General features: G+C 31.1%; 1 protein-coding gene and 1 pseudogene across 1 annotated transcript; one reads left to right on the top strand and one right to left on the bottom strand.

Moving 5' to 3' along the window:
* Positions 1–260: 260 nt before the first annotated feature.
* On the bottom strand, positions 261–3,977 carry LOC137811166 (putative disease resistance protein RGA3; annotated as a pseudogene).
* A 7,607-nt stretch (positions 3,978–11,584) lies between these two features.
* LOC137809302 (uncharacterized) lies at positions 11,585–16,290 on the top strand. Its single transcript, XM_068610433.1, has 3 exons — positions 11,585–12,479; positions 15,733–15,878; positions 16,159–16,290. Exons 1-3 carry the CDS (start codon positions 11,585–11,587, stop codon positions 16,288–16,290), a joined length of 1,173 nt encoding a protein of 390 aa, XP_068466534.1.
* Positions 16,291–16,526: the final 236 nt, after the last annotated feature.

Here is a 16,526-nt window from a genome sequence, read left to right on the forward strand (position 1 = left end):
ATAAAACTTTTATTCAAATATGGAGAAGTTAGATCATTGTATGAAAAAAGAAAACAAATTGATCAAATAACATATATCATTTCCAATTTGTGATTATTGATTGGAAATGGAAAATAGGTTAATTCACCATTTGTATATATGAGATTGAAATTTATAGAGATTAAAAATTATATGAATTGAAGTTAAGAAATGTGTAAATATGATTATGTAGAAGGCAGGCCAAGTTGATATTTTGAGAGATTGTAGAATACAGGGCAGTGTTAAACTCAACACCAATATATACAATTCATCCACCAATATCAGTCAAAGCTATAAAGAGCAACAGTAACAGGTGATTAATTGAAGAAAACAGTAACACATTTGTGAACCACATTAATATAAGGAAAATTTCAAATCTGCATTTTATAAATTTATCTAGCTCGACTACTGGCACGTGGAATCAATCATTTACTCATCTACTTTGAAGGCAGGCTTGAAGCAATTATGATACAGAAAAGGTCGGATGGTCTCTGCACGCAATTACGAACATTAATGTATGCAGGACACAGTAAGGAGAAATTAAAGAAAATGAAACAATCATTCACTTACCACAAAATCTTTAGTACAGTTGTATTTCTGGAATGTGGTTTATGTATTGCCAATCCTCTCCCATTTCCCTCTTGCACCGCTTCTTCAGATAAGGACATCCGCATATAATTAAAGAAGACAAGTTGGTGAGGCGTTGAATGCTACTCGGTAGTGACCTCAACTCCCCACAGTTCCAAATCTGTAATTCTTGAAGAGAAGTCATGTCTCCCAACCAGTCCGGCAATGAAGTAGTCGTGCAATCCCTTATATCCAAAGTTCGTAAAGAGGGGACACAATGTAAGCCATACGGTAATGTGGAGAAACCCCCGATTGTGACCGTCTGAAGGGCAGTTAGTTGGCTCATATTGCTTGGTAGAGCCACCAGCTCTGGACAAGACCAGATACTTAAATCCTCCAAACATGTTAAATGTCGCACACCTTCGAAAAGTGATTTTAATTTCTCACACTAGTAAATACTCAAACTTTTAAGAGAGCTCAGACCTTCCAACACATGGTCTGAAAAATACTCCAAATCATCACAAGATTCAATAAATAGTTCCTGTAGTGAACCCAACCCTCTGAGTTGGTCGGGTAATACCACCAGTTCTTTAATCCTTTCAATCTCCAAGGTCTTTAGACAAGGCATATTCTCCACAACCCCTTCCATCAAGGAAGCCCCTTTGTCAATGTCTGCAGCATAAAATTTATCAACAGAAGGAAGACGTGGAAATTTAAGGTTGGAGACGCCAACAATTGTTAATTGAGAAAGACGAGGGAGCATTTCTACTCCTTCTTCCCTCAACATCCTCTCCAATTTTGGTAAATTCTTCACAATCAATTCCTTCAACGATGGAAATGCCTTCTCCACACCATCATACCACTCACCATCTATCCACTTCACATTTTTCATTTCACGCACGTCTAGCCTTTTCAACTGTGGTAGTTTGCCAAGTGGAGGAAGCTCCTCACAGTTGTCACAGTCCAAGAGTATAACTTCCACCAAGTCTCTCAGAACTGCACCATTTCTCATCCAACTCGATAACTGTCTCCCCTTATACCCTTTCATCATAAAACTCTTCAGAGTTGAGGGAGGTTGTAGGGCTTCCAGTACTCTCTTAACGTTAACATTACTACCTTCTGAATTAGTACTACCACCCCATGACAAGCGTAGGATATTTAAGTCCTTCTTACCAATCAAATTTGCTTGTTTAACATCCCATTCATTGGGGACGTTCTCAAGGCCTTTGATTCTCAGCTTGCCTCCAAGCTTTAAGCTATGCAACTCTGCTAACCCACACCCTGCCTTTGATCCCACAACATAAGTGCTCAGTGTTCTTAGATGCCTTAACTTGCCAATATTCTGAGGCATCTCTTTTACATCACACTTATCAATCACAATATGTCTTAGATCCTGTAATATCGTCAATTTTTTGGGCAGCCTAAGGTCAAAGACATCTTTCAATTTCAATATTTGCAATTTCGGCAACTGACAAATTGAATTAAGCAACCTTGCCTCTAAATCCCCACACAATGTCAAGTATCTCAAATGTGCTAAATCATTCAGTGGAGACAACACAGAAAAACTTGTACGTAATGCTCGAAGACAATGGGTTGATGGCACCAGGCGTCTATAACTAAAATTCACAAAAGTCCGCAAGGACTCAACTTTCTTGAAAGCAGCCATATCGATAGAGCCATTCAAATTTAAGCATACATAGTGAACTCTAGTTGGCAACTGAGTCAACCTTCCTTTCTCAATAATCACACATTCTTCACCCATAATAGTCTGGGCAAGATCATGAAATAGATCATGCATCTTGCAACTTCTAATCATACCAAGCTTATCATACTTTGCTTCTTGAAAAAATGATCTACGGTATAATTTTTTCCACACTTTATTTCCAACATCCTCCACTTCTACGTTTCCTTCAGATTTAATAAATCCATTAGCCATCCAAAGATGAATTAGATCTTCCTTATCTATTTCAAAATCTTTGGGGAAAATTGCACAAAAAGAAAAGCATCTTCTCAGAGACAACTCCAAATTAGAATAGCTCAGTTTCAAAAAACGCATAATAGAATTTTCCTCACGTATTTTCCAAATCTCACTTTCCTTTAGATTTTCCCATTGGCTTACCTCACTTTCATCACGCAAAAGGCTTCCCAGTGTTTTGATTGCAAGTGGTGAACCAACGCATTTTCTCACTATCTCTCTGCCAATTGTCACGAGCTCTTCTATTTCTTCTCTGTTTTGTCCAAACGCATGGTGTTTGAACAATGACCAACTGTCGTCTCCTGACAATTCTTTCAAATAGTAAGCAGGATGTGTCCCCATGATGGAGGCAACTTCCTGCAGTCGAGTGGTGACCAAAATGGCATCTCCTTTTGCTCCCCTTGCACATTGCAACATCCCCTTTAACTCCTTCCACTTCTCTTGGTCTTCATTCCACACATCATCAAGAACAAGTAAATACCTCTTGCTCTGCAATGCTTCTTCAACCTTTTTCCGCATTGCTTCTAAAGTATGGAGATTGGGGTTTTGACCATTGACATATTCTAGGATGGATTGCAATATTCTCTTCGCATTGAAATCATCTGAAACACAGATCCAAATTCTCAAGTTAAAATGTTTACTTATCTCGTGATCGTTGAAGACCTGCTTGGCAAGAGTTGTTTTGCCAAGTCCACCCATACCAACTATGGGATAGATGGAGAGGTCTTCACTGTTACTAGCATCTTCCAGGAGAAACTTCACAATTTTCTCTTGATCTTTGTCTCTGCCACAGAATATAGGTTCGGTAATCACAGAGCTAGTTTGGCGCCAATCATCATCATCATCCACTGCTTGCTTCTCAGTGACACCCACACGTAATTCAAACCTGAGCCTTTCTTGATGAATGTCATGAAATCTTTGAGTGATGTCTTTCATCCGCTTTTCAATATGAAAACGAAAGAGAATGTCCATAGGATGGAGAGGGGATAGGCATGAAGTATGTCGATCATGAGAGTGCATCTTTGTGGAGTGAATTGAACATTCATCCAAGATATCATCCAGCACATATGCTGCATCTGTGAGTTTTTGCAGCCAATCCTTCACAGCATGCTTTCTTAGTTGCTCTCTCTCAGCGTCTTTGAGGACAGCACGGATTGCGGTGAGATTGCTGGAAAGGTTCAGCGTCTGCTGGTCAACACCCCAATAAGTTGCAAGTTGGTTTTGAAGAAAAGATCCCAAATTTTCAATAATGATTTCCAGTAAAGCCTCGGCCATTAGCAGAAAGGAGAGGTTTTTGGATGATTGTAGTTGTGGAGAAAGAAGTACGGGGAAGAGTACTAACAATGAGTGGATAAGATTTTGTGATCATTTATTGAATTGAGAATTGGTGGCCATGGCAATAAAAGTTTTGTCTCTGCTTGTGTTGACGAAGAGTGTTCATTCGATGAGTGAACTCAAACCAACCATATTAATTGCATAGCAATCACACCGACATGTCCACTTACTTTCTCTATTATTTCAGCTCAAATTTTCTTCTTCTTCTTCTTCTTATTATTACTTTTATTATTTATTTTTACTTTTATTATTTATTATTTTGTTTACAATTATTTTATTATTATAATCATTTTATAAATTTATTATTAATAATTTAAATTTTATTAATATTTTATTGTTATTATTATTATTTTAATAATCAAATTATTATTTTAACATTTCTTATTATTATATTTTTATTATGTTATATTATATAATTAATTTTATTTATTTTATTATACCAAAAATATAAATATTAATAAAATTTATTATAATAAAAATATATATTATATATTTAATGTAATAATTATATTTATAAATATCATCAAAATTTTATTATATAATCAATTATGTATTTATATAATTGGTTATGTAAAAATATAAAATATTCATATACATATATAGATAACTATTATTCTTTGTAAATTTTAGCAATTATACAAAGAGTAACGTAAATTTTTTTATCTCATTTTTTATTTTTAATTATTTTATTTTATTTTATTTTTGTTATCTATCATGAAATCCATTTATCGAAACAAAGGAACCTTTAAAGTTTTTAAAGTGAGTTTTTCCTTTGGGTTCATAGTTAGTGAAGTGTACACATTCAAACATTATTGACTTATCCTTCAAGTTTTAGCATGACACGACTCGAGTGATCTAATTTATCAAGAATTTGTCTCCTCGAAATTCATGTATCCTACAACTGTTTGGCTTAAACACAGACATACAAAAATAATCAATCAACTACATTTCAATCATACTATATCAAACAAAATCTTAACTACACATATTTTAACTACAAATTATTTAAATTCTAAATTTGGTAGCAAAAAATTTGATAGTTAATTAGATACGAATTTAAAAACTATTTATCAATAATAGAAACTAATTTAGAAATCAATAATTTTTTTAATCTCTAAAATAGTTTCTAATTTAATCAATGTAGCAACTAATTATATTTTTGGTCTCTAAAATTGGTTTTTATTTAATGATTTTGTTGTAGTGTTTGAACAAACTCTTTCTTACCTTTGTTGGGTTGTTCCAATAGTGTTTTGTAATTCTTGTTATTGTTGGAGTGTTTCCAATATTGTATTTGAGATTGGCTTTGTTATAGTATTTGTTTGTGGTTGTAACAAGAGTTGATAAGACTACCTTCCTAGGTGAATAAAGAGTGGATAATGCTAAGATCCTCTTAAAATGGTTACAAGTAGATAGGACACATATCCTCTTTGTTATCCATAGTTGATTGAGGTTTATATTATTTTAGTGTTTGATAACCTTTTGAGGAGTGTTAAAGCATTTATTGTTGTCTTTGTGTTTTCACTCTTGTGTTCTTGTGTTAGTTTTGTACAAACATTGGATTGATAATGAAACCATTTTTTCAAAGGTGAAAAATTGAGGACTAGATGTAGAATTGGTTGAATATCCTAAAAAATACTTGAGTCTGTCCATCTTCATATTCTTTAGGTTCCAGGGTTGATTATTTTGGAAGACTTAGAGAAAATAATAACATAAACCCTAAATAAAAGTAAACTACAACATTATTTATATCCCACTGATTATATATATAAAAGAAAATATGTTACTTTTACTCTCTAGTTAACTTAATTATTTAACAAATAATTTGTAAGGAAAAATACTTACAATTTATTGGTCAGTCTAACACAGACAAACGTTAGATAATAATGAAGAAACTGTAAAAACATATAAAAGGTAAACAAGGAAAAGTAAATGAATCAACAGAAAAATTTATATAGTTTGATTGAAACTCAATCTACATTTACAATTAAAAATTTATTAAGAAAGAATATAAGATTACAATACAAAATCTATTCTAAAGTGAATTTTCAATTTTAAGTTGTTAATTTTTCTTTTAACAAGATCAATCATACTTATATAGATAAAACTATCAAACTAACTTTTAAAGGGAATGCGTCAAATAATTGTTATGTACACAGTGATTCAATTTGGAATGAGAAACGCCAACTCACGCTAAAACCTGAGACAGTAAATTGTCTTATTAAAAATTTCAATTATGATAGAAAATCTTGAACCACTGTACATTTTAACCTCTAAATGGTCTAATGTGTCTAGACAGTCTTTAAAACTTTTGAATATAGATTTTAGTCAACCAAATCTTTACACAAGTTATAACTTAAATAATAGCAATGAAAATACAAATATTTTTTATAAAAAAAAGTAATAAAAAATTGGACTAAATATAAAAATTCACCTACTATTGATCTTGCCGGGATTGCATTATCACATAACTAATGAAAGATAATAAAAAAGATTAAGTAAGAAAATAATTTATCAAAGATCACTAAGAACAAAAATATTTATAAAAGAATAAATATATGATAATTTCCTTAGATTCTAAATTTGGTAGCGAAAATCTCGGTAACTAATTAGATAATAATTTAGAAACTATTTAATCATAATAGAAACTAAAAAAAATTTACTCTCTAAAATGTGTCTAATTTAGTTAATATAAAACTAATTATTTTTAATCTCTAAAATTGATTTATATTTAATAATTTTTTTTGGGACACGTTTACATCTACAGAGTTGATTGAGGATGGTATCATTAAAATGTTTGTAATTGTTCTATTGTTTTGTCCAAACATTTTTATTTGATCGATAATGAAACATTTTTTTAAGAGGAAAACTTTGAGAAGTAGACATAGGATTGGTTAAATTTGAACCAATATAAGTATGTTATAAGTATGTTATGTGATCTTTCTTTTACTTCATTCATCTCTTTATATTGCTATCTAATTATTGTATGAACTAGATTATCAAATTAATTGCATTCTCATTTTGGAGTTGGAATAGTTTAAAAAAACTTAAAAAATAGAAATACTTTTTTTACAATCAATTCCTATATCAATCTTGCTTCCACTAATAATTATATTAATTTTTTATATCTTAAACAAATTTTAAAAGAATTCTAAGAAAGGAAATTATTAAACAAAATGATTTGAAAACCAATTAATTTACCCTCTTGATTTAATCAAATCAATCCCTTTTTCTAATTAAAAAACACTCACTTTGAACCTAGCTAATAAAATTGAATTTTCAAAACACCCAATCTGACAAAATAAAGTTTATTTCATAAGTTTCAAATATAAAGAATACAATAAAGAAATATTTTATTTATAAGATGTGAAAGCGAGTTCAATAAGTTATCTAAGGTATGAAAGAGATTGAAGTAGTTGGCTAAAATTTGAAGTTAAAATACATACAAAGCTACAACTCTCTTGGTTCATTTAATAATGAATAGTTGTGTGCATCAACTAACTCTAATTACTACTAATCAAGTTAATTACAAAATTATATTTTACTAACTCCCAAGTCTCTATGTATAAAGTTTCATTATATTTGTTGATAATTTTTTTTAAAAATTAGAGCTATTACAAATTCAATTAACAAAACATCATGTTGAATTTTTCTACCCTCATCTTATATTTTAATATTCTTCTTCAACATGATATTCATTAACAAATTGCAAAAGATAAAAAGAAGTTATCACTTTAAAAAATAAATAATTCTTTCTTTATGACTTATGTAACTTTTGGTTTTGTTTATTTCGGTAGTTTCTCTCTTGGTTGTGGTTTTTATTAAAATTAAAAATGATATGTATGACATTTAACACAATTATAATAAATTGTCGTGCTTCATCCTATATTTTAAAAGTAAATTAAGAATAGAAGTAAATGTAAAAATGTTCAGCTTCAATGAAATATTACATCACAATCAGCAAATGCATGTATCTTGATGGTTTGAATATAGTACATTGTATCAGAGAAACGAATATATGGTACTAAACAATTAATTCAACAAAAAAGTGACAAACTTTGAAGTTTCAATTTGGCATTACATAAGTGTATGAACCCTCTAAGTAATTCAACCTCAAAAATCAAATATATCAAACATATATAAGAAGAAGCAGCAAGGTAGCCAAAAAGCATTTGTTTAGTGTATCAATAATTTTTGAAAATTTCATGGCAGTTAACATGTACTTGACATTGGGCATTACACTAGGAACATAGTCCAAAAAAGAGATCACAAACACTCTTACCATTCCCTTGGCAAAACATGGTGTAGGCATGCATTGATAGGAAAGAGTAGTACCTCAACAAACCAACAACAATAAGACCAAGCAATGTTGCTTTCTTTCGCAGGCAAAGGCAACGATTATGTTGCAGGCAAGGGTGAGTATGGGATACTTGTTGCTGTTTGAACAGTTGAAGCCAACAAAGATTCGTAAAAGTATAATTAATAGACGAGTTATGGGCAAACAAACCTGTAGTGTTTATAAACGTGTCATGGTCACTTTTATCATTATTGTTGAGCGAGTAAATAGCCTATGTCGCAAGCCTTGTACCAATTTGTTCGACAGTGTAACCTTGTAACATGTTTCCATCGAACTCGTTACTGTGTCTTCTTTGCCAGACATAATTTCTTATTTAGTGGATAAAAATGGAAAGGGTGTCAGAACACCAAGATCGTGCTCTGATACCATATAAAAAAATTGTATATAAAAAGATGATAAGAAAAAAATGAGATTTCTTTATTATCTTATGTGTATTTACATAACTCCATGTATAACAAATATATATAAGTGTATGGACACTTTTCTCTACTTTTCTCTTTTCTCTCTAAATTAAATTACAAGTTAATTATGTAGAGATTCGAATTCTATAATTATTAAATTAGTTGTCTATAAATTAATAATTATTATTTTCTTAATATAACTTACAAAACTTGTTATTTTTTTTATATCATTTTAATTGATGTTATTACGTCTTCTCGCTAACTATTTATTTATGTTAAATCATTTTCTTTTAGAGACCTATGCAAATTAATCTTACTTTTATAATTTTAACATTTTATCTTTTATTAATTGATACATAGCCGATGTTTAAACGTTGATTTTTTTATTTTTGTGTTTATTTTTATCGATGCTAATATAATTTTTTTTTTGACTGTAATTACTCTATAATGAAAAAAAGGTGGGTTGAATAACCAATGAGTCTCTGTTCTGTCGTAACTCTATATCTACACAAATTTTGCATGATACAATTTTTTGTTTTACATGATATAATTTTTTTTGTTTCTGTCGTATGCATTTTGAATGAACTTTAATTTTTACAAATTACATTTAAATAAGTTAATTTGTATTCATAAATATACATTCAGTTATTTTAATATCTATTTGTATAAAAACAATTTACTCAGTCTATTAGACAATGTACAACTAATAAAATTCTTTTTGAATTGTATTAATATTGATAATAAAGGTTAGCTAACAAAGATTACAAATAAAACTCATTTAACCTATATATTGTAAGGCTGGGTGTAGAAAACTTCCACTAAAAATTTAAAAATAAAATGACGAATATAACTAAAATTTTAATAAAATTATAATTATTATACGAAAATTTGAAAAAATACTTGGCTAACCCAATCTGAATAATATATGTTTCTTTTAAAGTAGCATGTTTGTTAAATGTCTTTTTAATTACTTTAGTAAAATGACGTATTGTTAATTGAAACATAGTAAGTCTGACATGCGTATCATGTGTATTTTTTCCATCCTTATTATATTTTTACATGGCTTTTTTCTTTTATAATTTTTCACTCATTTCAGTATTTCACAAAAAAAATTATTTTTGTTTAGGTTTTTCTTGTTTATCCGAAAGATGACATGTATTTTGTTTGTAAAAAAGTAAAATCAATAATCAATGAGAGATATGCAAATAGTGTTGTCTCCTTTTAATTAGAGTTTATATATTTTATTTCTTTTAAATTTTTTTCTATTTGATAATAAAAATAAAAAAGGTTTGAATAGAACTAATATAAATATATATATATATATATATATATATATATATATATATATAAATATATATATGTGTGTGTGTGTGTTTATTTAAATTTATTTTGTTCAAGGAAAAAAAATAATCAATGTAATGTAATGATATTATTTCTTTATATTAAAATTTGATTTTTTTAATATTTTCTAATTTGACGGTAAAACTAAAAAAAAAAGATTAATATCCTAAAAAATACTTGATCTGTCCATCTTCATATTCTTTAGGTTCCATGGTTGATTATTTTGGAGGACTTAGAAAAAAAAAATAACATAAACCCTAAATAAAAGTAAACAACAACATTATTTATATCCCATATTTTATATATATATATAATATTATTCTTACTTTCTAGTTAACTTAATTATTTAACAAATAATTTGTAAGAAAATACTTACAATTTACTGGTCTGTCTAACACAGATAATCACTAGATAATAACGAATAAACGACAAGAACATATATACAAAAGATAAGTAAAAAAAAGTAAATGAATAATTAACGGAGAAATTTACATAGTTTGACTCAAACGCAATCTACGTTCACAATTAAAAAAATTTTAAGAAAAAATATGAAATAACAATATAAAATCTATCTTAGAGTGAACTTTCAATTCTAAGTTGTTAAAAATATTTTTTTTACAAGACATATTTATATAAATAAAACTGTCAAACTAACTTCCAAAGGGAATGTGTCAAATAACTATTGTTAAGTCATGTACATAGTGATTCATCTAAGAACGAGAAACGTCAACTCATGCTAAAAGTTAACTTGACACAGTAAATTGTCTTATTAGAAGTTCTGATTATGATAGGAAATCTTAAATCACTATACTTCTACTAAATATGGTCTAATGTGTCTAGACGATCTATAAAACTTTTTGAATATAGATTTTAGTCAACCAAATCTTTAGATAACTTATAACTTAGAAGGATGTTAATAAATAATAGCAATCAAAATAAAATTATTTTTTTATAGAAAAAAATAATAATAAGTAGGACTAAATATAAAAATATACTTATTATTAATCTTATAGGGATTGCATTATCGCATAACTAATGAAAGATAATAAAAAAGATTAAGTAAGAAAATAATTTATCAAAGACCACTAAGAACAAAAATATTTATAAAAGAATAAATATAAATTGTGATAACTTACTAGTGAATAAAAAAAATAATTAATTTTTTAACTATTAAAGGATACAGATACCAGAGATACAGAAGGATCCTAATATTAATTGGGAGTCTCTTTTCTAATTATCAGTTGTTTCTCTGTATAGAAAAGAAGAATAATTGGGTGTCTTTTCTAATGATCAGTTATTTCTCTTTATAGAAGGGAATAACCTTTATTTTTATGTTTGTGTGTTATGATTCTAGTATTTAATATTGATTATTTCCTTCTTTAGTTAAACCCTAGAATGACTGTACTACTTGTATATATTCAGACCCATTTGTTTTGATTTGAATAATAAGAAAGAAGAGATATTCATTCTCATATCCTTTGTCTTCAGTTTACTCTTTTGTTCATCTCTGTTCCCCTTTTGTTCATCTCTGTTCTATTTTGTAATATGGTATCAGAGCTCTGATCATCAGAGCTCTGCTTGCTACATTTATTCATGGGTGAAGTTGATGATCCCTCACAAGATCTTAGTTCACCTTACCATGTTAGTTCATCAGATAATCCTTCCGTTCTTATTGTCCCTATTATTCTTGATGGACCAAATTATCATCATTGGTCTCGTTCGTTTCAAATTAGCTTAATTTCAAAGAACAAAATAGGTTTCATTGATGGAACTATAGAAGCTCCCAATCGTACCAAATCATTGTTTCCAACATGGCAGAGAGCCAATATGTTGGTTGTTTTGTGGATTCTCAAGGCTGTTTCTCAATCCATCGCACAGAGCATCATCTGTATGGACAATGCCTTTGACATATGGAATGATTTAAAGGAAAGGTTCTCACAAGGAGACATGATTCGTATTTCTGATATCCAAGAGATGATTTCTTCTTTTAAACAAGGTGAGTTGACTGTTACAAACTATTTCACTCAGTTAAAAATTCTTTGGGATGAACTTGGTCTTTTCTGCCCGCTATCCGCTTCTTCATGTGCCTCTAAATGCAATACTCTTGTGAATGTTTCTAAATATAAAACACAAGACCAGATTATCAAATTTCTAAGGGGGCTAAATGATAATTATTCGACTGTGAGAACTCAAATTTTATTGATGGACCCTTTGCCATCCTTGAATAAAGTTTGCTCTCTTGTTACACAACAAGAGAGGCAAATATTTGGTGATCAATCCAAGGCAATGATTGCTACTAGCAAAGGAGGTTATAAAAACAATGCTACAACCTATGGCAGAGGTGCTGGATACGGAAGAGGAAGCAATGGAAGAGGATATACTTCCAAAATTTGTAGTCATTGTGGAAGGACAGGGCATACCATTGATACATGCTATAAAAAGCATGGCTTTCCACCTCATTTCAAGTTCAAAAATCAGAATCATGAAGGTTCAAAGTCAGAAGTGGAGTCTCAACAAATTGGTTTTACTCCTGAGCAGTATCAAACATTGTTAGCTCTTTTACAACAGACCAAATCCAGTGGCAATGCTTCTAATCAAGTCTCTATTATTCCCTCCAATCAAACAGGTAATAATTTTATTTCTTCTTTTAGTTCTTGGATTATTGATAGTGGTGCTACTGATCACATTTGTTCATCTTTAACTTATTTCACTTCATATCATCAAATTGATCCTATTTATGTCAAATTACCAAATGGAAATCAAGTCATTGCCAATTATTCTGGAAGTGTTTTTCTCAATCAAAATCATGTCACAAACAATGTTTTGTACATTCCTTGCTTCAATTTTAATCTTCTTTCCGTAGCAAAATTGATTGATAAACTATCTTGTGTTCTTACCTTTGACTCTAATGGTTGTCACATTCATGACAAAATAACAATGAAGATGATTGGAATCGCTAAGACGCAAGATAGACTTTATATACTCAGGATCCCATTTGGTAATTGTTTAGGGTTTAGGGTTTAGGGCAACATGATCGTCGATTGATAGTCGGTGGTCGTCGCCATGCGTGCGTAGTCGGTGGTCGTCGAAGGTATGTAAAGTCAAAGATGATCACCGGTCGGTGAAGCGGCGCTGTCAACATGATCGCCGTTTGAGGAACGACGACCCCCACTGTGTAGTCGGTGGTCGTTGAATATGCAAAGGGCAACATGATCGCCGGTCGAGGAAACGGCGATCACCATGCGTGCGTAGTCGGTGGTCGCCAAAGGTATGTAAAGTCAAAGATGATCACCGGTCGGTGAAGCGGCGCTGTCAACATGATCGCCGTTTGAGGAACGACGACCCCCACTGTGTAGTCGGTGGTCGTCGAATATGCAAAGGGCAACATGATCGCCGGTCGAGGAAACGACGTTCACCTTAGGTCTCCATGATCGCGATCGATGAAGTGGCGTTCTCCATGTGTGTAGTCGGTGGTCGCCGAAGTATTGTAGAGGTCAACAAGATCGCTGGTCGAGGGAGCGGCGTTCTCCATATGTGGGTAGTCGCGTGGCGAGGTGAAAGTATGCGACTTGGGTCCTGGGAGGTTCGGTATAGTTGAGTGTTGCTTTGAGGTAACCTGATGGTTATATTTTTTGGGTATGGTTTCTCTCTTTAAGGTTGTTCTGCTGCAACCATAAAGGAGAGCTTCTTTTGTGGATGATGTAGGAAGTCCACTACTGGTTACAGTATATGGGTTGGGATACCCCTGAAGTATCCCCTTAATTCTATTTATTCATTGCTGATAAAAAAAAAAAAAAAATACTCAGGATCCCATCTTACCAGAAATTTCAAATTAAACCCCTTGAATGTACACACACCATCAATACTGTTAATGTCATTGCTAGTGATCTAGAAACCCTTTGGCATTTTCGATTAGGTCATATTTCAAATAAATGTATTGATGTTATCAAGAATAAATTTCCTTTTGTTAAATATAACAAATCTTTTGTTTGTGATGTTTGTCATTTTGCAAAGCAAAAAAGACTTTCTTTTCCTATTAGTACATCTAAATCAAAAAAATGTTTTGATTTGATTCATGTAGATGTTTGGGGACCATACTCAATACCATCAATTCATGGTCATAAATATTTTTTGACCATAGTTGATGACTATTCGAGGTACACATGGATTTTTCTTTTGAAACAAAAATCTGAAGTTGTTAAGGTTTTGGAAGATTTTGTTATTTTTGTTCAAACACAGTTTGAGACAACAATAAAAATAATAAGAAGTGACAATGGAACTGAATTTTTCATGACTAATTTTTTTGTCAGTAAAGGAATAATACATCAAACATCATGTGTCAATACTCCACAACAAAATAGTATAGTTGAAAGGAAACATGGTCATTTATTAGATGTAGCAAGAGCTTTTATGATACAATCTCATTTACCCAAAATTTATTGGTCATATTCTGTGATACATGCTGCGCATATTATAAACATGCTTCCCACACCTGTTTTAAACTATTCTTCTCCTCATGAAATGCTTTTCAAAACTGATGCAAATTTTAATGGATTAAAGGTGTTTGGTTCTTTATGTTATGCTAGCACCTTGTCAACAAATAGAAGAAAATTTGATCCAAGAGCATCAAAATGTGTTTTTATTGGCTTTCAACGGGGGACAAAAGGATATATTTTGTTGAATATTCAATCAAGAGAAATTTTTGTGTCTAGGGATGTTGTCTTTTATGAACATGTTTTTCCATACCAAAGGGTTCAAGATACTAGCAATGAAACTAACAATCCCGACGTTAATGATCAAATTTTGTTTGCTGAAGATCAATTTGTCTTAAGTCAGCCATCACAAGCCATTCTTGCACCTTGTGATAATACACCTTGTGATAATGTTGAAAATAGTAGTGATAATAATTGTGAGTCACAAATTGAGGTTTCAGAAGAAGATTGTTCCCATATAGACCAAAACCTCAATGAAAATCATGATATAGAACAAAATTCTGAATCAGATCCATCTATCCGAATGAGCACAAGAATAAAAAAATCACCTGAGTATTTAAAGGATTATCATTGTAATCTTAATGTTTCCAGTACATCTTCAAGTGTTAAATATCCTTTGAATTTTGTTTTGTCTTATAGCAATTTATCACCTTCTTACAAATCTTTTGTTATGTCTATTTCTTCACATGTTGAGCCAAACACTTATTCTGAAGCTGTGAAACATGACTGTTGGAGAAAAGCTATACAATGTGAGATATCTGCTTTAGAGTCAAATCAAACTTGGGAGACTGCTCTTCTGCCTCAGAACAAAGCTGCCATAGGTTGCAAATGGGTATTCAAAATAAAATATAAGGCTGATGGAATAATTGAAAGGTATAAAGCAAGGTTAGTGGCAAAGGGATATACACAAACAGAAGGCATTGACTACCTCGATACTTTCTCTCCAGTAGCAAAGATGACCACCATAAGGTTGCTTCTTTCTTTAGCTTCTATTTATAATTGGGAATTTAAACAATTAGACATAAACAATGCCTTTTTACATGGAGATTTGAAAGAAGATGTATACATGGTTGATCCTCCTGGATTGACTTCTATTCCACTAGGAAAAGTTTGTAAACTAAAAAAAGGCTTTATATGGCCTTAAACAAGCCAGCAGAGAATGGTTTGCCAAACTGTCGTCATTTTTGCTTTCTATGGGATATACTCACTCTATGAATGATCATTCCTTGTTCATTAATTCTTCTGAAGGATCTTTTACAGCATTATTGGTATATGTGGATGATATAATATTGGCAGGAAATGATAAAGAAGAGATTGTTCGAATTAAACAAGCCTTGAATCAGACATTCAAGATTAAAGATCTTGGGAATTTAAGATACTTTCTTGGTCTAGAAGTAGCCAGAAGTAAGACAGGAATAATGGTAAATCAAAGGAAATATGCATTGGAATTATTAACCGATGCAGGTCTTTTAGCCTGCAAACCTGCACCCACTCCTATTGATAATCATGAGCAATTCTCTTCTACTGGAAGTATTCCTTTCACAGATATTCAAGCCTGCAGAAGATTGATTGGAAGGCTTATGTATCTCACTAATACCCGACCTGACATAACATTTTCTGTGCAACAACTTTCTCAGTTTCTTGCTAAGCCTACAATTATTCACTATAATGCAGCAATTAGAATTCTCAGATATATCAAAGGGGCTCCAAGTCTTGGTCTATTTTTCTCTTCCACTACTTCTGTTCATCTCAAAGCCTTTTGTGATAGTGATTGGGGCACGTGCAGTGATTCAAGACAATCAGTGACTGGTTTTAGTGTGTATCTTGGGAATTCTCTCATATCTTGGAAATCAAATATTAACACAATAAAATGAATAATGATAATGATCTAGTGATTATTGAGTTCACATAGCAATTATAACGGAAAATCAATAAAGAAAATATATGTATTATGAAAAGTTTTATACACATTTACATATTCAAAGTTGATTAAGATTGATATCATTAAAGTGTTTGATATCCTCTTGACGAGTACTCAACAA

This window comes from Phaseolus vulgaris, chromosome 2 (assembly GCF_000499845.2).
Source record: "Phaseolus vulgaris cultivar G19833 chromosome 2, P. vulgaris v2.0, whole genome shotgun sequence".
NCBI lineage: Eukaryota > Viridiplantae > Streptophyta > Magnoliopsida > Fabales > Fabaceae > Phaseolus > Phaseolus vulgaris.

Coding starts and splice junctions, on each gene's coding strand:
- LOC137809302 (XM_068610433.1), top strand. CDS start 11,585: ATGGGTGAAGTTGATGATCCCTCACAAGATCTTAGTTCACCTTACCAT. Junction 12,480..15,732: donor CAAAAATCAGAATCATGAAG/GTTCAAAGTCAG, acceptor ATTCTTCTGAAG/GATCTTTTACAGCATTATTG. Junction 15,879..16,158: donor GATACTTTCTTGGTCTAGAA/GTAGCCAGAAGT, acceptor ACTATAATGCAG/CAATTAGAATTCTCAGATAT.